Source organism: Panicum virgatum, chromosome 1N, assembly GCF_016808335.1.
Source record: "Panicum virgatum strain AP13 chromosome 1N, P.virgatum_v5, whole genome shotgun sequence".
Taxonomy (NCBI): domain Eukaryota; kingdom Viridiplantae; phylum Streptophyta; class Magnoliopsida; order Poales; family Poaceae; genus Panicum; species Panicum virgatum.
This window is the reverse complement of record NC_053145.1, coordinates 17,045,433-17,068,993: the sequence shown is the minus strand read 5'-3', so window position 1 is coordinate 17,068,993 and position 23,561 is coordinate 17,045,433. Positions and strand designations below refer to the sequence as shown.

The following is a 23,561-nucleotide window of genomic DNA, read 5'->3' as shown; positions in this document are numbered from 1 at the left end:
ACAAAATTATATTTATGCCCTTCCACCTCTTGAAAACTTAAATCAGGAACCCTTCTCTGTTATTTATTCCTTTTTTCACCCTCCCACCTGACTAGAAACCACGATGCCAACCGCGCGCCGCGCGCGTATATTTACGTGCTGGAGGCTGGTTTTTCTCAAGTTGCCAAAAATTGTCAAGTCTTTTGCCAAACTGTTGGAGGAGTATTTTTAACGTTTTTGCCAAAAATCAAAGATGACAACTCGATTTGCCAAACTGCTGGAGATGCTCTAAGTAATGTTATACATCAAAAGCTAGGCAAGGCTAATAAGGATGGCACATCGATCACTAGCTTGCTACAAAAAGATGAAATAGAGAGGTCACACTACAGGGCATGTGATTTGGTGTGGAGTTGGAGTTCAGTATATTATTGACTATCGATCGAGATGCCTCAATATATATAATAATGTCGACAAAAGCTGATGAGTGTACTTCATTGCCGAATAAGATGATAGGAATAGCGCATTTCGTCAGAGCAAGTATGATGAGGATTGAGATTCAGTGACTTACTGAAGGTAAGTCATTGAGTACTGTAGCGGCGACGTACCACCTCTTGATAGCCGTCCATTGCAAGATCAACGGCTGGATCTGAATAAACAGTGTGTAAGCTACAGTATCAAACAGTACATGTGATACAGTAATTTTCTACAGTACCATCTACAGTACTCTCGCTCCAATGTTTTTGTCTTCTTGCGCCAGTTACGCCGTGACTGAATCCGCGTCCGTATTATGGTGGACTAAAAATAGGCTAAATACTAAGGTGGAGAGAGAAGAGGAAAGAGAGAAAGTGGGCTGTTAGTTTATAGCCAGCTTCGACACAAGAACCAAAGACATTTTGTGAGATAGACAAGTGGGTCATGTATTTATGATGGATGGCTAAACCATTATATAAGTAGGCTGAGAGATGAGCTGTAAAGATTCTTGCAGCCAGCAGCAGGCTAAATCATTAACCTTGCTCTTACGTATTAGTCATTATATATACAATCGATCATCACAATTTTTGGGTGGCAGAGAACATGTCCTCATCTTGGCATTACTGCTACTGGAACACTACCAGTGATGTCAAAGGATATATAGAGCATTCACCTTACTAGGGTGGGCAGTATGATATTGGGGGCAGTTAGAATAGACCACGCACTATCGTCATGTCTAACTCTTATGTTGAGGAACACGATGGTGCAATGAACACAAGATTTAGATAGATTCAGACTGCGAGTTGTGTAACACCCTACGTTCGGCCTGGCCTGTTTTGTGGTTTTGTATTGCCTGAGGTGAGTATATGCTTCGGAGAAGTTCCTGCCCGCTCTTATATAGCCTGGGGGATAGGGGTTACATGGAACCCTAGATCGGTACTAGCCTAGGAGTCCTCCCGAGTACTTCTCGAATAGTTTTTTTCCGTACTGACTAGCCCTATTCTGATACGATATGGGACATGCCCCATCCCTTGTTCCTTACAGATCTGTGCCACATCGATCAGCTATCCCGTGGTCCTAGGTCTGACAACCCCCCGAGCTCTTCATAGCCGAATTGTGCAGGCTTCCCATTACTTCTGAAGTAGTTATCGAGTTCCTTGAACTTAACCTAGAACGTGTCTTCTAAGTACTTTGCTAGCTGCTCCATGGCAGCGTGGTGCTCTTGTCCGAGTAGATTTTAAGTCTTCAAAAATAATCTTCATATATGGGGTGCGATGAAAATCACACTCTATATGGAGTAGCCCTCGAGCCTCAGGTTAAATTGAAGAATCAGGCTAAGAGTCCATCTTGAGTGTCATTCCTTTATCTTCCAAATAAATTTGCGAAACAAGTCACTGATGACACGTATCCATAGCCCCCGAACCTTGAATCCGAATTCCAAATTTGGAAAAAGGATCCAAAACAACGTGGCATGTGGTGCAAAATACGCTCAAAATAGATCTTATCCCTGGTGTAATGGCTAGTTAGACCTCTAGGTTAAAAATTTAAAAAACACATTACTTCATTATAAAATCCCTATCATGAACTTTTGATGAAAGGGTCTTTCAAGTTCACCCAATTATCTACCCCACGGTGGGCGTCAACGGTCGTAAATCTTTGGAGGAAATGAGCCACTTAGGCTTTCCGGTTTCCCGTATGTAGTTGATAAACTCTGGGCTATGGGTGTGTTGACCCCTTCGGTAATGTAACTTACCGTAGATACCGTCATTGACAAGCACTCGGAGCGTTACCGAAAGTATGGGTGCAATGAATCATTTGGTAACAAAACTTCCTGAAGGTACTGTTCAGGACAAGTACTCGAAGATGTTACCAGAAATATGAGTGCAACGACTCCTTCGGTAACAAAACTTCCTGAAGGTACTGCTAGTGATGAGTACTCGGAGATGTTACTGAGAATTTGAGTGCAATGACTGATTTGGTAACAAAAACTTTCCAAATGTACTGTTGGTGACGCGTACTCGGAGATATGTTACCGAGAATATGAGTGCAACGACTCCTTCGGTAACAAAACTTCTTGAAGTACTGTTAGTGACGAGTACTCGGAGACATTATCGGGAATATTAGTGCAACGACTTGTTCGGGAACAGAAAATTAAAACTGCCCCAACGTACTATCAGTGACGACACTGACGAGTACACTAGGCCACTATCTTCAATATAATGTTTAATGTCCATTAATTGTCCAATATGCCTAGCCTCCAGATCCTACAATGACTTGTTTGACTATTGCCATTATTTTTACTAATGTTTTAAATCGCCGGCTAAAATGTTTAGCGGCACGGCTACCGTTACGACATTTAGCGGGTTATAACCAGCACTTAGCGGGCTATAGCCGGCTTTAGCGGGCTAAATGCCATAGTGGTAGCCCTTCCTAGCAGTTATAGCCATTTAGCTATAGCTGGCTATTAAAAACTTTGATTTTTACACACCTAGACTACATGCGCCTGGAAAAACGAGGTAGCTACAACATGCATTCATTCATTTTTTTTTCTATTTGTATCATGAATTATTATCATTTCAAAAATTCCAAGCAAGGTCCATGCCTTCGTTCATCCGATCCCCAAATGCAAAGCTACTGTTTCCATATCATATATAGGCGCTGATCATCTTTATTTAGAAGGCAAGCAACACAAATCCACCAAAAATTGCTCTTTACTGACTATCAGAACATATATTCAGCTGTCATTTACCCTTTAATCACGCATAATAGATAGTATTAGAGAACGGAACACCTCTCTGCAAACACGTTTAGAATGCAAAAAATAATTTTGCATAGTTCAACTGAGGTGGTTCATTCCTCATGCAAATTAGAAAATTTTATGTTTGAGCAGTACACTCGCGCCAAACAAATCCCCTGAATTTATACTGAAAGCTTAGTTTACAATTTTTTTGAACATGTGATGAAACAGAACGGGATCCTCGGTCGAACATCACCGCCGACCATCTCCTCGACGGCCTTCTTACCGCAGAATTCACCTACGGGTCGTGCCGGAGCCGGTACGAGTTCGCCGGCTACCACAAGGAGTCGTCGCGCAAGCCGTCCCCGTACCTCATCGACAAGCTCCGGAAGCAAGAGGCGCTCCAGAAGCGATGCGGCCCAGGCACGGCCGCGTATGAGAAGGCGGTCCGGCGGCTCGACTCCGGCGAGGGCGTCGTCGACGATGGCTGCCGCTACCTCGTGTACATCAGCTACCGCGGCCTCGGCAACCGCATGCTCGCCATCACATCGTCCTTCCTCTACGCGGTGCTACTTGGGCGGCTCCAAGGAGAGCCTCGGGAACATGCTGCAGAGCGGCGCCGTCACCGTGTCAGCCGACGGGAACGTGTCTTGGTCGGCGCCGCGGCCGCCGCCGTATCTGTACCTCCACCTCTCCGGCGGCAGCAGCTACGGCTTCCACGACAAGCTCTTCTTCTGCGGCGCGCACCAGAGGCTCCTCGGCGAGGTGCCGTGGCTCTTCATGTGGACGGACAACTACATCGTGCCGGGACTCTTCCTGACGCCGCCATTCACCGGCGAGCTGGAGGCCATGTTCCCGGAGAAGGACGCCGTGTTCTACCACCTGGGCCGGTACCTCTTGCACCCGACGAACCGCGTCTGGCACGCCGTCACGAACTACTACCACTCAAACCTCGCCGGTGCCGCCCAGCGCGTCGGCGTGCAGATCAGGGTGTTCCAGAAGAAGCAGCCGCCGCAGGCCGTCCTGGACCAGGTCCTCTCCTGTGTCCGCGGCGAGAGGCTCCTCCCGGAGACGACCGGGGGCGGCAACGGCACGTCCTCGCACGCCGTCCTGGTGACGTCGCTGAGCTCGTGGTACTACGAGCGCATCAGGGACGAGTACGGCGGCAGGGTCGCCGGCGGCGTGCACCAGCCGAGCCACGAGGGGCGGCAGCGGTGGCGCGACGCGGCGCACGACATGTGGGCGCTGAGCGAGATGTACCTGCTCAGCATGTGCGACGTGCTCGTCACCAGCGGCTACTCCACGTTCGGGTACGTCGCGCAGGGGCTCGCCGGGCTGCGGCCCTGGGTGATGGCCAGGGCGCCCATGTGGGCCGACGACTGGACGGAGGGACTGGATCCACGGGACCTGCCTTGCCGGCGGGCGGTCTCCGTCGAGCCGTGCTTCCACTCGCCGTTGGCCTACGGCTGCGCGGCTGGGAGGGACGTGGACCTGGACAAGGTGACGCCGTACATCAGGCGCTGCGTGGACGTCAAATGCGGCATCAAGCTTGTCAATGAGAGCAGCAACCAGTGGTAATATTTGTCTGACAGGCATGCTATTTGGCTCAAGAAGACATGAGAAAATAAGGCACCAAAGGTTGAAGAAACACTCATTCAGTAGATAGGTGAATACTGTAGATGCATACGTTATACAGAAAGAAAGGTAGAAGAAAGTGAACTGTGGTAAGGTGGTAATCTTGGTGTTTTGACTAATAGTGGAACAAGTGGTAATCTTGGTAACTTATGGGTAGACTTCAAATACTGCTCACAGAAGCAGCAGAGCACAGACAACACCAGACTTGTTTTCATCTGTTCCCAATCTGCCAGAAATGCATTGCCTTCAGTAATGCAGCAAATGCTGCTAGTTCCATGGAGTACATGTTGCAACTGTTTGTTTCAACCAAAATTCGTTATGGAAGTATCACATATATCCAATATGCATCCAAACTCTGAGCTAAAAATTTGCAACATGGGAAACATACTCTATACTGCTGGATAAACACATGAACACTACATCATTGGCCTGGCCACCACCACTTCCTTGGAGGCGGTGGTGGTGTGAGGATCTCAAGCATGGTTTCCTTCTCCCTTGGAGTCAGCGGAACCCCTCGGACAAGGTTCAAAGCCATAATGTGAACATTCGTCCTTTGCCTGTGCTTTTGGTAAGCCCAGATTCCAGCTGCTATACCACCCACAATGACCTGCACAGAATGTACTCAAATCAGGTGAAGTAACGCTTTGTCTCAGATTCAGATGAACAGATTTATTAGGTATCTGGGGATTTGATAAGCAACTAGCTCAATTAGCATGTCTCAGAGTAGCACAACCCATTAAAAAAATTACTTTCAGACAAATGGAAACATGTACGAAATGCTAGATCTCAATTAGGGCTTACAGGTGAAAGCCATATCCCAGCGGTCTGAAGATCAAACTTAGGGGCATATAAAACCGTCTCTCCATACTCATCCTCTAGTTTCTTGTAGATCTCTTTATCACTCTTTCCTGCTTTTATTTCATCACGAATGAGCTGCAAAATGCAATGTCATTACTGCCTGACAGAAAATATAAATTGTTTAATGTACAAAAAAGCATTACGCTGTTAAATTAGTATTATTACTGAATGTTGTTTTTTCCTCATTAACATACATGTCAACAATACGTTCCTGATTGTGCAACCAAATATACAAAATATAGCAGAGGAACCAAAAGCTCATAAAGCTTAACATCTTGGAGACTAACATGGTAGCATTAAGTTTCCAAGTTCCAACTACCAAACCACATGGTGAAAGCTTCAGTTATCAAAACAAACTTCAAAATGTGAGATGTTTTATATGCCAAGAATTGACAGGCCCATCATGTATAAAAGAATACACACTATCTTGAGATATTCCTTTTGTGGAATGGTTACCACTGAGAATGTGAGATGTTTGTTATCATGATCTTCGGTTCCCTAAAAATTATCAGATTTAAGCATGCTTCTGAAAGCAGTAAATTTATAAAGAAAATATTTTAAAAAACAAATGATTGCATGAAAATAGATTCCATCTTACAAAATCAGGAGTTTCATAACTACATTACTTCACTTTCCAACAAGTCTTGTCTGCTCTAGGTCCATAATTGAATGGTTGGTTCACCAAAATACAGAAACAAACACATTCACAATGTCCACACATCTGACAAATTAAGTTATAGAATGACTAAAAACAACCCAGTTACAGCACAGTTCTTTAACTACCAGGAGGAAATGTCAACTCAGTTATTAAAGGGCAGATGCACCAAGCAATACAGCTGCCTTGAGATACATCCAACAAAGTGGAAGCTACTACATTTCCATTTTCAATATCCAAGATGTAATTCTAACTTTGCTTCAGATAAATAGTTGAAGTTGCATGGAAACATCAGAAAGAAACACATAACAATATGAGAAAATCTGAATTATTCAGTTAGAGAATGACCAAAAACTACAGTTAACATGAGTTTTTGTAATGACCAATAGGCAAGGCAACTCATTTATTCAAGGGTAAAAGGAAGAACCTTTCTAAGGAGAATAGCAACATCAGCTTGTGAATCCTCAATTGATTGGCTACCACATTCAGTACATCGAACATTGTGGCTTATATTTCTTGCACGGTTTTCAATGATCTGCCTCTGCTTGACATCTTCCTCGGCTGCCATAGCAAAATCCAACTTACTCGATTCGTGTTATAACAATTAACTAGCAATGGATTGAGCCTGAGAGAGAGAAAAAGGGGGGCAAACAGGTTAAGTCATAGCTTGTGCCATTACACTGACATGAGAAGAGCTACACAGGAACAAATTGCACCTACTTTTGTTCAAACAGAACATTAATTCAAAGCATCAATCGGTATATACCAAACCACCAACCTTATAAATGACTAATCAAGTCTAAGAAAATATTGAGAGCTCAACCAAGTTCTGACACAAGAAAAGATAGAGCCATCAATTTGGAAAGGGAGAGTTGACATGCTTTCTCTTCATTAACACCAGTTATTTTCCCAAATCTTTCCTTCAGATCCAACCAAAATATGGCCTCGATTATTCACAAATTTTAAGATCCAAATTGGAGGTCTGAAAACGGAACATGGAGCTTTGAACCTTTTCATTGGAAATTCTGTAGACTATCAGCACCGAGTATGCACTCTGAACTGAAAAGTTTAGAAAACTTTGAGCTGAGTGTTCGAATTATCAATACCAGATTGAAACTACTGGCATCTTCTTAAATTGAACCGAAACTTCTGAAAACTCGCAAATAGAAAATAGAAAGGAAAAAATAACACCTTGTGGTTCTAGATGGGGGAGGGTATTTAGAAGGGAAGTCAAGGGGTGGAGGTAATCATCGGCGATGACGCAGGATATCAGTTCAGCAAGAGCAAGAGGGGAGGCTGGGTTTACGGCCACTGCCTCCTTGGGGTTACTCCACTTGCACCGCCGCTTGCGGTGAACAACGGTGAAACACTTGCTCAGAATTCAAACACTTACTCACAACTCGTCCTACACTACAATGTATAAACTTGAAATCATTGTACTTCCGGATTGCTATAAAGCGGTTCTAGTGGATGTTCCCACTTGTATAGCAGCCACCGGCTGATCTTACCCCTAAAAAAGAAAGAAGAAAAGAGAAGGGGACAATGAAGCTTACCGCCCGCCGACGCCGGGGTTAGCAGGGGCGGGCTCAGCATTTGGGAGGCAGGTATTCAAAATTTCAAATGGTGTAATCGAGTTTCAGAAATCTCATTGTGCTACTGCGTTGTTGTGAATTTTTCATTAATTTCGTAAATTGCAAAGACAAGTTTCACTGACCGTGATGTTACGGCTTGGTTGCCCTTGCTTGAATGCTTGCGCCTGCTGCCGCCTGCCTGACTGCCTGCTGGATGCGGCGCTGCGCGCCTGCGCCTGGCCGCCGAGGTGCCGAGGCCGTCGCGCGCGCGTGCCGAACAGGAGGAGCAGCCAGTGCCCGTAGCCCGCGCCCCGCAGCCCCTCCGCGGCTCGCCGGCTCGACAGCGCCTGGTCGCCTGCCCTCGCCGCCGGTCGCCGTGCAGCGCGCCGCTCCCTAGGGTTGCGGCTGGGATTGGGGAATAGGGAGCAGGACGGCAGGGGGGCAGGGATGGGCTGGGGCAGATCGTGGGCCAGGGGGACAACGTGGGCCGGCGGTGGGAAGAGGGAAACGGGAGAAGTGGGCTGCTTCGCGTTTTGAAGCCCGTTATGCTCTTCATTTTCGTTTTTTATATACTTGAGACTTGAGAAATGCTAATTTTTTGCCAAAAATAATAGATATGCAACTGAATATCTTTAAATAATCCTTCAAAAAAAAGAATATCTTTAAATAACACTGGACCCACATCTGCGTGTTTGGGGTTTTGATTTGAATCCGTGGTGGAAGGGAAAATTCGGCGGTGGGGTTGGAGCGCCGAGCGAGAGGGTGAGAGGGCGAGGCGGCGCACAGGCACAGCCGGCCATCGGTAGGCTAGGGTCATGTTTGGGCTAGAGTCATGTTTTTGGATATTAGCTCTTGGGTTAATTTGAGGATTAAAATTTAGCCGTTGAACTAGAAAAATGATGCGCTGTTGGCGCTCCCGAGAGGCCCGTCACGGATATATATATATGTGTGGTTATTAAGTTTTGTTGCTAGTTCGGTCAAATTTGATTTGGATTGTTAAATGTATGTGTGTGAGGTGTAGACTGTTGAAATATGTCTACAGATCGTCCATGCATTCGTAGCGAGAAAGTTTATATGTGGCGGTCATTATAGATGTCAATGCTGTGGTATATGCAGTATGTAAATGTGCGAGGCGATTAAACCCGTCACGGATACACATTAAGGAGGTTTTCTGTGAATTTGATGTCCGTCGAGTGCAGATTGGTTTCGCCAAGGACCAGGGTTTTTTTTCATAAAGTTGCCATCAATAGAGTGCGTATCGATTTCGTTGAAGTTCAGGTGGTCTTTTGTAGACATTCACAAAGTCCGAGGGCTTTTTTGTAAAATTGTCATCCATGGACTGCGGGTTGATTTCACCAAAGGTCGAGGGTTTTTCGCCAAATTTACATCCCCAGATCGTCCATGCGTTCGTAGCGAGAATGCTTGTATGTAGCAGTCATCATACGTGTCAATGTTGTGGTACAGGTGGTCTTTTGTAGACATTCACAAAGTCCGGGGTTTTTTTTTTAAAATTGCCATCCATAGACTGCGGGTTGATTTCATCAAAGGTCGAGGGTTTTTTGCCAAATTTACGTCCCCAGATCGTCCATGCGTCCGTAGCGAGAAAGTTTGTATGTGTCAGTCATCATACATGTCAATGTTGTGGTATATGCAGTGTGTAAATGTGTGAGGCAATTTAACCCGTCACCAATATACATTAAGCGGTTGGTTTTGCAGAAGTCTTGGGGTGTTTTCTATGAATTTGTTGTTCGTGGAGTGCAAATTAATTTCACCAAAGTTCATAGAGTTTTATGCGGAGCGACGTAGATAGAGTGCGTATTGATTTTATCATAATTTAGAGGGTTTTTTATTTGAAAAACTACAGTAAACCTCACACATAATTGGTTTCATGGGCTCCACATATGGGGAGACCCACTTGTGGGTCCCGTGGGTCCACAGTGGGGCCCACTTGTGGGACCCACATTGTCGGGTCCTACAGGGCTCACGTGGGGCCCACATGTGGGACCCATGTCGACAGGTCCCACATATGGGGTCAAATGCCCTAGAATTGTTTCTGGTCGTTGGATCGGCCGATCCAACGGTCCATATATTTTTGTCGACGTGGCAAATTCCTGATGCAAGAAAATGCACCAGGATTAGTTATATAGATTAGCTCTATAAAATTTAGCCCTTAGATGGCTAAACTAACTCGCAGTCACAAATTAACAAACAATCGCCAGTGGAAAATGATTTGTGCTCACCTTTTTTTTTCCCAATCGAAATGGCTAGCAGCTGCCAGCTAGTTGCAGTCTGCTGCTCGGCGCCCACCCTGCGCGGCTGCGCCCGTGCGCACCGCTGAGGGCAGGCCCCTGCCGAATGCCAACGGCCCCACGCGGCGTCACGCTGCCGGTCGCTGCCGCTGGCCGCCTGAGCGCCTGGCCCCTACGCCGCATCACGCTGCCGGTCGCTGCCGCCGGTAGGGTTCGTCCTGGGCTAGGGGAGGGGAAGGAACAGGCAGGGTCGGGGATGGAGTTTGTGTCGTGGAGGGCGCCTGCCTGGTGAGGGAAGTGGGAGAATCGGGGCCTCGGGGGAAGCAGTTTGGGTCAGCGATTGAGCCTGGAGCAGGGAGATTTGTGGGCCATTTGAGCCCAAGATGGAATGCGAAGCCTGTGTTTGTTGAGTTGTGTTGTTATTTTCTATTTTTTTCATACATACACATATTATATACTATGTATATGAATTGTTTTGCCAAAAATGTTGGGTATTCAACTGAATACCCATGAATACATGGTGGGTCCACCCCTGGATGTCACTCATGTGCATACAAATTCCAAACTAAGAAAACTATGAATATTAAAGTAAGCATCCAAGTTAAATTTGGATTGCAACATTATCATCACAATATCTTCAAAACGAGACCACATCTGCCTATGTTTACATAATATTTTTAAAAATATATTTTTAATACAAAATACTTCATTTCCGCTAGTGGGAACAAATATTTTGACACACGAAGAAAATTATTTTTTTCCATAAAATAAAAATTAAACATGGTGCACAAATAATAATATACTATGAACATATGTTGAACATCACGAACATTTGATTTTGTAAGACAAATAATGACAAATGAATATTACGAACAAATTAGTCAATATCGTGAAATAATTTAATCTACAAAGTAAACAAATAATTTAGCATTGCGAATAAATTAGTTATACGCAAACAAAGAATTTTACATGAAGAACAAATGCATTTACACAGAAAAAGAACTATTCTTATTAGCATATATATACATGTTGTGCTAAATAAGTTAGAATATAAACAAAATAAATTATTTCAGACACCAACTTATAAGTTTACAATACAAATAAATTACTGTACATTAAGCATGCATCGCTCTTAAATGTGAACAAATAGTTTTATACTAAGTAATAGGTAAGTATATGTATGTGAACAATCAATTATATAAGAAATAAATATTGTTGATATGATTATAGAAAAAAGATATAGTACAAATTCAAATAAAGATAAAGTACATGAGCTTCATAATTAGAAGAGAGAGAATAAATAAATAAACAGATAAAGAGAATTAGAAAAGAGAAAGAAAAATAAAAATTGAAGGAAAGAAATAGCAAAGAGAAGAAAAGAACAGAATAAGTAATAAACATAAGAAGAAAATTAAATAGAAGAGAAAAATTCAATACATTCATATGTGGTCTTGTTCTATTGGATTAATTGCGAGTAATATTATTGTGCACAAACGAATATAGGATTTGGAAGAAATTTGCATGGAAAAATTTGCACTACAATCATATTTTGACCCACCAAACCTGACATATCATGAAAATTGAAATGAAAGCATGGAGATTATTTCATGACATTACTAATCTGTATGAAAAATAAAATTACACTCTTTATGGGACAAGCGTAAGTGCAAATAGAGAATTAGAATGGAAAAGGAAAGGAAAGTAAAAAGGTGGATGAAAATAAATATCTAAAAGAGAAGAAAAAAATTAAAAATAGAAAAAAGAGAAGAAAACAGAAGTCCGCTGATCAAACACTTGATAAAAAAAGATTAATTGAATCCATGCTATTACAATTTTGCAAATTCTTTAATCCGCCATTACAATTCACCTATTCTGAACTATGCCATTACAATTCTTAATCTTCTCTAAGGCGTGCCATTTTATATGTATTTGATACTCTTAGGCCCACATGCAGGCGTCTGTAGTACCGTATGGATCAAAATACCCCTGCTATAACACTCTCACTCCACTCACTGACATCTGGCCCCAGATGTCATCCCTTTCGTCCGTCCATTCTTCTCCTCTCCTCTGTTCTGCTCGCCGTCATGCGTCGAGGAAGCCGTGCTCGTGAGGATGCAGCAGGGGCTCCGCCATGCCCCGAACCCCCACCCCCACCCCCCCCCCCCCCCCCCCCCCACGCGTGCGCCGCGCACCAGCACCTCCGTGCTGCGCCGGCGAGGCGTGGATGCCGCCGTCGACCACGTCGCCACTTACTACGAGCACAAGGCCCGCTCGAGCACACCTTCTCTCCAGGGGTTCCAGGGCTTGCATGTACTGATGTATCCATCAGATTGCAGGTGCGAATTCAAACCGCTCCAGCACACCTTCCTATGGACCTGCGGAGGGGGGGGAGGTGTGGACCGCGGGGTGGCAGCCGTGCTGGCCGCGCTATGGTCTTGGGACGGGGGCGAGGCGGATGATGCCTTGGAGCTCGCGACGGCGGGTGAGGTCTTGTGAGCTCGCGGCGGCGGCCCCTTTCGCGGAGGTGCGAAGACCGCTGGAGAGAAGAAAGGCAGGTTGGAGAAGAAAGGAACGATGAAGAAGATGACGTGGGGTCTATATGTCAGTAAGTGGAGAGAAGAGAGACAGTAGAAGTATTTTAGATCATACGAAAATATAGAAGCCTGTAAGTGGATCCGAGAGCATCAAATATGTATAAAATTGTACATCTCAAATAAAAAACGAATTGTAATGGTATATTTCCAAATAAATAAATTATAATAATAGATAAGAGGACTTGCAAAATTATAATGTCATAGATCTAATTAACTCTAAAAAAAGAGAAGAAACAGCTAACGTTATTCTTCTCAGACTTCGTGGCCTAGCGGGCATGAAGTTGCGTCACCCAATGTCCGTCCTGGGAGCATTGGACCGCACTCCTTCCCACGGTCAATGCATGACGAGTAGACTCTTCGGGTGATAAAAGATTTTTTATCATGTGCGCGGTGTAGGCGTCCAACGAGAGAAGAGCTAGGCGTCGTTTGGGAGGGCTCTGCGCGGCTTCTCGAGCGGCTCCAAGTGAAGCCCTTCCAAACGGTGATTCTAAAGCGGCTTCGACATCGGAGCCCCCTAAAATCCCGCTGACTGGAGTGGTTTGAGCGAGCCGGAGCCACAAAAACATGGCTCCGCGCAGCTCCGGGAGCTCCGCAAGACCCCCTGCCACCTTTGCCCCCCGCCTGCGCGCTATGCCTCCTCGCGGAGGCCGGGCTGCAGCGGGTCACACCGGAGGCGGCAGCGGAGCCCGAGGCGCGGCGGGGCAGGAGGACGGCAGCAGTAGAGGCCTGTGCCCCTAGCGCGGCCGGGCGGCGGCGGGAGACCGAGCGCGGCGGAGTGGGAGGATGGTGGCGGGAGACCAGGCGGAGCGGGGCAGCCGGTGGCGGGAGACCGGGCGGGGCAGGGAGGGAGGCCGCCGGCGGCGGGAGCTTGTGTTCCAGGCGCGGCCAGGCAGCGGCGGGCTGCGGGAGACCCGGTGGTGCTGGCTGCTGCAGGCATCGGGGGGTCCAGGGCCGTTGACGATGGCCGGGCGAGCGACTGGAGGACGCGAAAGGGGTTGGAGCAAGGGGCGTGACTCGTGAGGAAGGAGAGACAGGATGAGGGAGGCGGCCGAATGGATAAGAGAATAGGAGGAAAAAAAGGAAAAGGGAAAGAAGAAAAAAAGGAGAAAAGAAAGAAAATAAAAAAAATGAAAAATATAAAGAAGGGTAATTTAGACATTTTACAACATCAATCCATCAAGTGAAGTTGTTTTGCCAAATATTTTGCAAAACGGCTCTAGCTCCACTAGAGAAGCCGCTCCACCAAAGGAGCCGGAGCCAGAGCCGTTTTTCCTGGAGCCGGAGCCGGAGCCCTGTCAAACAGGCCCCTAGTGGTGCAAGGTCGGCTGTAGGCTTGGGCCAAGTGGGTCGGAAATGCAGGTAGTTTGATGGTAAAATTAGGCCTAATCTAACATTTGGATCACGGCCCATTTGCAATTACGGATCCACCTCCGTTTCCGTCACATTCTTTTTTATTCACACTTCTAGCGCTCGGACGTCTGAACTGAATATTTTCATCTGACAGCCCATCGCAACATTAATAAATAATAGTTGCAATATTAGAAATCAACGCTTGCACGTTAAAAGAAATATCCGATTCGAAGAAAGAAAATTTCCACCGCATCATTCATACATTGCTTAATGCAACATCCACTGTGGAACATAAAGAAATAATTATTACAACATCGATGCTCATCTGTTGCAACATGTGTGGAGCGTCCGACAATAAACAAAAATTGGACGTCTAAGCTGTTGCATTACTGTTTTCGTTTTCGTTTTAGTTTTCGTTTTCGTTTTGTTGGTGGGCAAACATTGAGATTTGTGAAGAGTGAGTTCCATTCGAGGGAGTAGCGCCGGCGGCATGGGTGCTAGTATTATTCCTCCAGATCACCACCCAAGACCGGCTGGGGTGCAAGAACAAGAAGGCATCAACGTTCTTCGATTACTAGTTTTCGTTGTTTGAGCGGGTTCGGTCTAGCATAGGCATGTTCTCCTATGATGCTAACATCCATTTTATTCATTATTCGGATCTCCTCTTTACGTCTTCCATTTTTTTTCTCTTCAGTACTTTATTATTATCTGCGTTTCACATATGGAATCAAGGTTAGTTCAGATCGCTACCAAGATCAACACGTATTGTCACTTGCACACGTACAAAGAGATCAGCTTATGAAGTACTAATTAATCTATTTCCATCATTAGGCAGGATGAGTCTCGGCAATACTTTGTCGTCAACTCCATTGGAAGTGTCGTAGCTGTTGATTTGCACGGGAACATCACATCTAATAAAGATGTGTTGGCCAAATCAGGTGTCTTTTATGAGTTCGGCAAAGATGTAGTGTCCACTTCTTGATGAGCTACGAAATAATTAGCACACCCACATCTTTCTATCACATAAATGTTGATATCGTGTGACGGTGAATTTTCACCTCTTAATCGTGTATAGAGCTGGGCATTTTGCTCTCTTCTGCTACAGCTGGAAAGGCGGATCAAAGGAATGAAGATTATCAATTTATGAGGGACCGAAGCCGGCGACCAGAGTGGGGTGAATGGGAGCCGATCAAAATTTCTTCGAAATTCGAATCGTCGGCCTATATCTCAAAATCACCCAATCCCTCAAGCGTTCTGACTAAAGTTTGGAGTAGCTATTGAAGAGCTAAACCAACACAAAAGGTCTCGAACCAGCGAACGAAAACACGAAGCAAATCGGAAGCAAAATGGGAAAACTACAGAACTGATCTGCCAGGACCGGTCTGACCGGTGCGATGGACCGGTCTGACCGGTCATGTCTGTTCAAAAGTGAGCAGACCGGTCTGACCGGTCTGGCCTACCGGTCTGACCGGTGGCACCCAGAAAACCCCCCGAAAACTTGGATTCAAACAATGAATCTCAGCCAAACGACCACGAAAATCGATGAAACTTGGGGGATTGCTTCGCCCCTACCCTGTGAACATATTCCCAAAAGATCTCGGCCTAAAGATCAACGAATCTTGAGAATTATGGGGGAGATCAAAAGGGATTGGGGTTTTCTCAAATACTCGAAAACTTCAATTCTGAAGAGCTCATGATTCCAGAGGGATTGGCATGAAGCTAGAAGCACAGGAATCACTCCAAAGAGCTCTACGAACCGTCGCAATCAAGTGCATCAAAACCAAAACCAAAATCCATCACAAAACGCACAAGAGGGACGGGATTAGATTGATTCAAAAGCCCAGAGGGCACAAGGAGGATGGGGCCTCCTTTCCCAATCAAATCCAATACAAACTCTCACAAATCCATGGACTAATTCTACTCTAAAGAGAAGAACGGAGGGAGAGGAACACAGGGGCGGCGGCCTAGAGAACAGAAGTGTCCACAAACAGATTACAAAAGCTGCACTTGACCTAACACAAGTGAAGGGGTATTTATACCCGCGGGACCGGTCAGACCGGTACGCTGGACCGGTCAGACCGGTGCCAGGGACCGGTCAGACCGGTTGGCCTGCAGTACCCCCTGTACTCGATCTCATCCGACGGCCGAGGTTCTTTCTTCGAAACGAAGTCTTCTCCGCGATGCCGCCGTCTTGATGAAGATCCAGTCCGCGGTTTTGGAGGGTCCGCGAAACTCGGGTAGGTGGCCAGTTTTCAGAAAACCGCCAAAACCTCACGCGCGGGAAGATTCCCACCTCCGCGCCGTGGCCCTAGACGTCGTTCCCGCCTCGGCCTTCTGACGGCCATATACGCCGTCCGACGCCCGTCACCACCTCGCCCGCAGCGAGGCCCTAGACGCCGTCGACGCCCGTCGCCTCCGTCAGTCCCGAGACCAACGTCCGTCATCTCCACGACTTGGCATCTTCAACCGCCGTCCGCCTCCTTGGTTTTGTGGCGCAAACCAAGAAACCCGCCTTCCGTCGCCGCTTGCGCCCTCGATCCAGGAGTGGACGCCACAGCTGTCACCCGGTCCGAGCTCCGGTCCCGGCTGCCCTTCACCGCCGTCCACCGCACGGTCCATCGGCCACAACACCTCCACGGCAGCTCCCCGTTGACATCTTAGAGCTAAGACTTCCCTCTCTCACACACACTTGCTTAGAGATTGCATACTTGAGAGTGTGAGGGCATCCTAGTGCATTGCATCAAGAGTTTGAGCTTTGTGGCACTAGGGAAACTTCAAGCAAGCGTCAACGACTTGTTACTCTTGGGAGTTGCCGCTCCCTAGACGGCTTGGAGAAGAGGATTTCGTGGAGCTCCTCCAAGGAGATTGTTGAGGAGCCCCGATTTCGGTTGTGAGAGGTTTGTGCTCACCTCACCGGAGTGGTGAAGAGCAACTCTAGTGGAATCGAGGTGTGGAGCGGTTTCTTGATTCAAGCCGGCTCAAGATCAAGAGGTTCTTGATAGAGGAGCGGTTGATTCTTGGAATCCACCTCAACGTGTATTAGGGGTGACCGGCAAGTCATCGACACCACAGGATAAATTCTTGTGTCAAGCTTGGTTACTTCTCTTGCTCACTTTAATTGTTATTTTTACTTTGAGCAATTTACTTTACTAGAGCTTGATTTGTATCTTGTCACCCTAGGTTGCAAACCCATCTAGAGATAGTAATAGCATGACATAGGGCTTTCTTTTGTTACTAATTAAATTTCTCTAGTGTTGTTGGCTTTAGATTTTAAACCGCCTATTCACCCCCCCTCTAGTCGGTGTTCTTGATCCTACATAGAGTACTCAACATTCCTCAATCTCCCCCTTGATGAGTGCATTGTCAACACACCACCTGAAAGCAGAGAAGTGATAAAAAGAGAAGCAAAAAGTGAAGAACTCAAGCAAGTGACAAAAAGCTCAGAAAGGTAGAAACAGTCACTTACTTAAGTAGAGATCGATCCCCTAAGACAAGGGCAACGGCTCGACGCAATCGATTAAAAGCCAAAACATGACTCCTCAAAGACAGAGGTAACGCTCGATGCAGTCATGCAGGAAGCAGAGGGAAAACGAGGAAACCAGGAGCCAAAACCAAAGCAGAAACTCCCCAAGCAAAGTTTTTCCCTCTCACAAGTGCAACTCTCCCAAAATGATGCACTCTCACTCTCAAAGCCCTGTGCACAACAAGTTTTTCAAAAATCAAACAAGTCTCCCCCTTGTTCGATCAATTCTCTCAAAAAATCTCCCCCTTGTTGGCACATGCACACATCAAGTCTAAAAAGACCTAAATCTCCCCCTGAAGCTGAAACTCCCCCTGAACAGATGCTATGCAATGAATGCGATGCAGGAGGTGTAAGTGAAAGCATTCAGGGATATAAAGATATGAGCAACATCTGGTCACAAGCACGTGTGCTTCCATAAACTAGACCTGCATCTAGCTCAACAGGGTATATCAAATCAGTCTAGAGCTAGGCGAGTTCAGTTTAGGAGAAATAAAAGCATCACCCATGATATAGCACTAACAAGTAGGAAATGGAAGGCAGTGCTACTCAAACTCATACAGGTGAGCCAAACCAGCCAAAGATGTTGTTAACGTTTATTTTTCAAATAAATTTATAGCAATCAATTCTTAATGCCAGGGGTTGAAAGCTTGTCATGCTTCACTTAGCAACGAGGCCAAGCCTATGCCAAAAGACAGTCAGAAGCTTAAAGCACTCGTTTCAGTCATGCACAGCCTTGCCCGGGTTCTCACAAGTGCAAAGTGAGCCGTCCCGAAAACTCGATCAGTACGACAAGCAATCCCACCTGGATCTTTTCAATCCATTTCAAGAATAGTTCAAGCAATTTTATCAGATTTTTTATCATTTCAAGTATGAATTGCTGAACAAAAAGCCACACTAGCATGAATAAGATAGCAAAGCATATCAACACGCCCTAACATGCTAGTAGCCAAGACAGGGTGATCATGTTTTCAGATTTTCAAATCAAAATAGCTTAACTCAGATGATGTAATATACACAGTGGAGCAAGCTATACATGATCAAGTTTATCAACTCACACTAGCAGGCACTAGAAGATCATAGCAATATATACAAGAATGCTAGTGCAAGTGAAACAATGCAAAATGTACAATGCATATGCACAATGCAACTACCAAACCTAGAAAACAAAGAGAAGCAAATAAAATCTACAAAGCTAACCAAAGAAAAGTCAGCAATCAAAAGGGGTAACAAACCCCAAGCTCCCCTCGCAAGCGAGCAAAGGTGTCCAGCTCTAGCGGTTTGGTTAGTATATCTGCGGTTTGCCTCTCAGATGGGACATGGATCAAGTCTATGTGTCCTCTCTCATGGTTGTCTCGCAGGAAATGGAATCGGATGTCTATGTGTTTGGTTCTGGAGTGTAGGATAGGGTTCTTTGCAATGCTAATAGCTGACATGTTGTCTACAAAGATGGGAACCCTACCGAAACTCAAGCCAAAATCCTGCAAGGTTTGTTTCATCCAAAGTATCTGGGAGCAGCAGCTAGCAGCGGCAACATACTTAGCTTCTATGAAAGAAAGCGCTACGCTAGCCTGCTTGCGAGAGGACCAAGACACCAAAGATGTACCGAGAAATTGACAAATGCCGGATGTCGACTTGCGATCCAACTGACACCCACTGAAATCGGCATCAGAAAAGCCCACCAAAACCTGAGAAGAATCCGCAGAATACCAAAGACCAAATTCAGGGGTGAATTTTAGATACCTGAAGATGCGTTTCACCACCTGCCTGTGGGAGGTGCGCGGCGAAGCCTGATACCACGCGCAGAGACAGACACCGAACTGGATGTCCGGTCGCGTCGCCGTCAGGTACAGGAGAGAGCCGATCATGCTCCTGTACTCCTTCTGGTCCACCGCCTCGCCGTCCAAGTCCTCATCAAGCACCGTCGATGTGCTGATCGGAGTCGGCTGAGGAGACAGGTTGCTCATGTCGAACTTCCGCAGCAAGTCTCTAGTGTACTTGGCTTGATGGACAAAAGTGCCCTGAGGAGTTTACTTGATCTGCAGCCCGAGGAAAAACAGCAACTCACCCATCATGTTCATCTCGAACTCCCTGGACATCTGCTCAGAAAACTTGGAGACAAGAGCGTGAGAAGAGCCACCAAAGATAATATCATCCACGTATATCTGAACCAAAAGGAAATCAGTGCCAGATCGCATGAGGAACAAAGTTTTATCAACACATCCCATTTTAAAACCCTGAGCCAGCAAAAAGGTTTTCAATCTATCATACCAAGCTCTAGGTGCCTATTTCAAACCGTAAAGAGCTTTCTGAAGTTTATAAACACGGTTTGGAAACTTGAGATTTTCGAAACCAGGGGGTTGCTTCACATAAACTTCTTCTTCGATAAAGCCATTCAAGAAGGCAGATTTAACATCCATTTGGAAAACCTTAAAACCCTTGGAAGCAGCAAATGCAAGAAAGATTCGAATAGCTTCCAAACGAGCAACAGGGGCAAAAATCTCCTCAAAATCAATACCCTCTTTTTGGCAAAACCCATGGGCAACAAGTCGAGCCTTGTTCCGAACAACCAAACCATCATCACCCTGCTTGTTTTTGAAAACCCACTTCGTTCCGATGGGATTACAAGCAGGTGGAGGCTCGACTAAAACCCAAACTTGGTTTCTTTCAAAATTTTCAAGTTCCTCATGCATGGCATTGACCCAATTAGAATCAGAAAGAGCGTGTCCAATATCTTTGGGCTCAAAAGAGGCAACATACGCTGAATGAGCAAAGCCAACGATACTTGTTACCTTGGACCTGGTGACTCGCTCGTTGAGATCACCTAGCATCTGTTGAGGTGGATGGCGACGCTGAATGTGTCGCGGTGCTTCCCGTGTCGAAGTCGCCTCGTCCTCAACCAAAGCTGGTGTCTCCTCAGGTGCAGCTGGTGTAGCCTGAGTCACCTCCTCGAACAGCCCCCGGGAAGTAGACGTAGTCGGGTCGGGGCCGTCGTCATCGTCCGAGCTCGTAGCAGAGATAGCTGGGTCCACAGCACGCGTGGTAGCCTCAGCCTCGCCATCTGCAGCTTCTTCCTCCTCATCTTCAAAGATGTAGGTGCCGAGCTCATCATCTCCTGCAACTTCAAAGACAGAAGAATTGCACGGTGCAGTCTCGTCGAAAGTGACTTCACAAGTCTCTCTGACGATGTTAGTATCAATAATCAGCACACGGTATGCTCTAGAATGAGAAGCATAACCGAGAAAAACACCGTCAGACGAGCGAGACTCAAACTTATCAAGATTTCCATCTTTCAGCACAAAGCACCGGCAACCGAAAACTCTGAGATGGTCAACACGGGGCTGGCGTCCAAACCGCAACTCATAAGAAGTCCTGTGTATGAAAGCACGCAAGAAAATGCGGTTGGACACGTAACAAGCGGTGTTAACCGTCTCAACCCAGTATTTGCGAGGAGTACTATGCTCATCGAGCATCGTCCTCGCCATCTCAACCAGCGTCCGATTCTTCCGCTCTACAACTCCATTCTGCTGTGGAGTGTAGGGAGAAGAATACTGGTGTTTAAGCCCTTGATCACTGCAAAAGACATCAAAACTGTGTCATTATCACTGCGAATCGCTCTCTGGCCTGGGGTAGCTCGTTTTTCAACCTCAAGATCAAGTCTCGAACAAACTCGAAAGCCTCATCCTTGGTTCTCATGAAAAAGACCCAAGAATAGCGAGAAAAGTCGTCCACAATCACAAGCACGTACCACTTCCCACCAACAGACATCACCCTAGAAGGACCAACTGTGTCCATGTGTAGCAACTCTCCAGGGTGAGAGGTCATCACCTGATTAACAGGCGGATGTGAAGTGGCAATCATCTTACCGTGACGACACGGATGGCAAACAAGGTTCTTCTCAAACTTCAATTTGGGCAATCCTCGGATCAGGCCAAGTGAGCTCAGTCTCGACAACAAATCGAAGCTCAAATGTCCTAGTCTCCTATGCCACTTCCACAAATAAGAAGAAGGACCAGCCATCAAGCAATGAGAAGGGCCAAAAGGAGTTCCAGAGAAGTCAACCAAGAAAATCCGATCGCGAGGTGTAATCCGGCAAACCAAATCTCTCATGGAATCCAAAACACGCGAATAACCCTCCTTGAAGCGAACCTCAAACCCCTCATCAAGAAGTTGCGAGACAGAGAGCAAATTAAAACCAAGATTCGAAACCAAAGCAACTTCTCTCAGGGTAAAGCGATCAGAAACTCGAACAGCGCCAAGTCCACGTACCTTTCCTCTTCCATTATCCCCGAACACAATGTACTCCTTTGAGCGCATCGGGGTGAGGCTAGAGAACCATTTGTCATTTCCGGTCATGTGGCGCGAACAACCGGAGTCCATGATCCACCTGTTCTCCAAGCCTCCGACCTGCACATCAGTAGTGAGACAAAGGGTGAGCAAATGTCTCAACACTGGGGTTAGCAAAGTGAGAAGCAAACCAGTGTCGAGCCATTTGCTCTACAGAAGGGTTAGCAAAACCAGACAAAGCGTATCCCCCGTCCCGTCTACCGCGTGACTGACGAACACCACCGCGAGGAAAGCGTGGAGCCTCAAAACCTCCTCCATAGCCTCGGTCCCGTGGTCCATAGCCTCGGTCTCGTGGTCCATAGCCGTACTGAAAACGACCAGCAGCACGGCCGGCAAAGCGACCACTCGCTGGAGCATGGTAACCACCACCGTCTCCCTGACCTCCACCTACACGGCGCACCCTAGCATCTCGCCTATCACCACGCCGAGAAGGACCATGCACCCGAGCAGAGTACATGTCCGCGTTCCGTCTCTCCTGCTCTCTCCTCACAGCCCGCTTCCTCCTGAAGCAAAACTCCTCCAGGTGACCTTCCCTGTCACAGAACTCGCAGTGGTACCTCACCTCACGCTTGGGAGGTGGAGGCCTAGCCTGCGGACGGGGAGGAGCAGCCCCCTTCTTCTGGGCAACCTAGGCTGTGGCAGCAGAGAGCGTGTCGAGGGGATTCCTCAGCTCATTGGGCTTTAGAACCCAAACCTGCTTCTGCGGAGGTGCTTTCGGTGGTTCTTTAAGCACACCATCTGCGGGGTCAACAAGCGAAGGCTGCGTGCTCGTGCTAGTAGTGTTTCCAGCAGCCTTACCAATCTTACCATACAACCTGTCAAAGTCTGACTTCGTGTATGTGTAACCGACCCCAAACCCATCACCATGCTTGAACTTCTTAATCATCATGCCCAACTGCGGCTCACTGCTAGAAACCCAACTCAGAATCGCCCTAAGATAAGTATTCTCATTCTCCAGGTTGGCTTTCTCTACCGCAAGACTATCCAAATCAGAGATCAAACCAGGGCAAACAGAGCAGTCGATAGGTGGGCTAGACTCTGTGACCTTAGTCTTTCCAAAAGACTTGATCAAAGCGTTCTTCTCCTCTAGCTCCGACCTAAGCGTGGGACAAAGCTTACAAGCACCAAGCAAAACAGGCCTAGATCTAAGCTCCTCTAGTTCACAAACAACAGTAGCAAACTTGGACTGCAAAGAAGCTAGATCAGACTTGAAGATAGGACACTCATCGCATTCAAGCACATCACTAACAATGGGAGCGTCCTTGACAAGTTCAACCTCATGCTTGGCCTTGGCTAGCTCGTGAGACACGTCAGAAAGCGAAGCCTTAGCAACATCTAAGTTTGCGACATTCTCATCATGCTTGGCACGGAGAGCAACAAGATCATTCATGTGAGATATGCAGCCAGCGCACTCATCCTCACTAGATTTCTCCCTAGCACAAGCCAGCTCAGCCCTAAGCTTTCTACGCTCTCTAGCTGCTTCCTTAAGCAGCCTCTTCTGGTTGTCGAGAGAGGCGTACAACTCCCTAACCTCTGTATCAAGCAGGTCGATTGTGGAGTTTACCTCTGAATCGCTCTCAGATCCAGGAGAAGAG

General features: G+C 46.6%; 1 protein-coding gene and 1 pseudogene across 1 annotated transcript; one reads left to right on the top strand and one right to left on the bottom strand.

Annotated features, from left to right (window-relative positions):
• Nucleotides 1-2,247: 2,247 nt before the first annotated feature.
• Nucleotides 2,248-5,105, top strand: LOC120653371 (annotated as a pseudogene).
• Nucleotides 5,039-8,348, bottom strand: LOC120655375 (cytochrome c-type biogenesis CcmH-like mitochondrial protein). Its single transcript, XM_039933140.1, has 4 exons — nt 8,050-8,348; nt 6,763-6,960; nt 5,624-5,755; nt 5,039-5,429 (listed from the first exon to the last, which is right to left on the bottom strand). Exons 2-4 carry the CDS (start codon nt 6,901-6,903, stop codon nt 5,244-5,246), a joined length of 459 nt encoding a protein of 152 aa, XP_039789074.1. The 5' UTR covers nt 6,904-6,960; nt 8,050-8,348; the 3' UTR covers nt 5,039-5,243.
• Nucleotides 8,349-23,561: the final 15,213 nt, after the last annotated feature.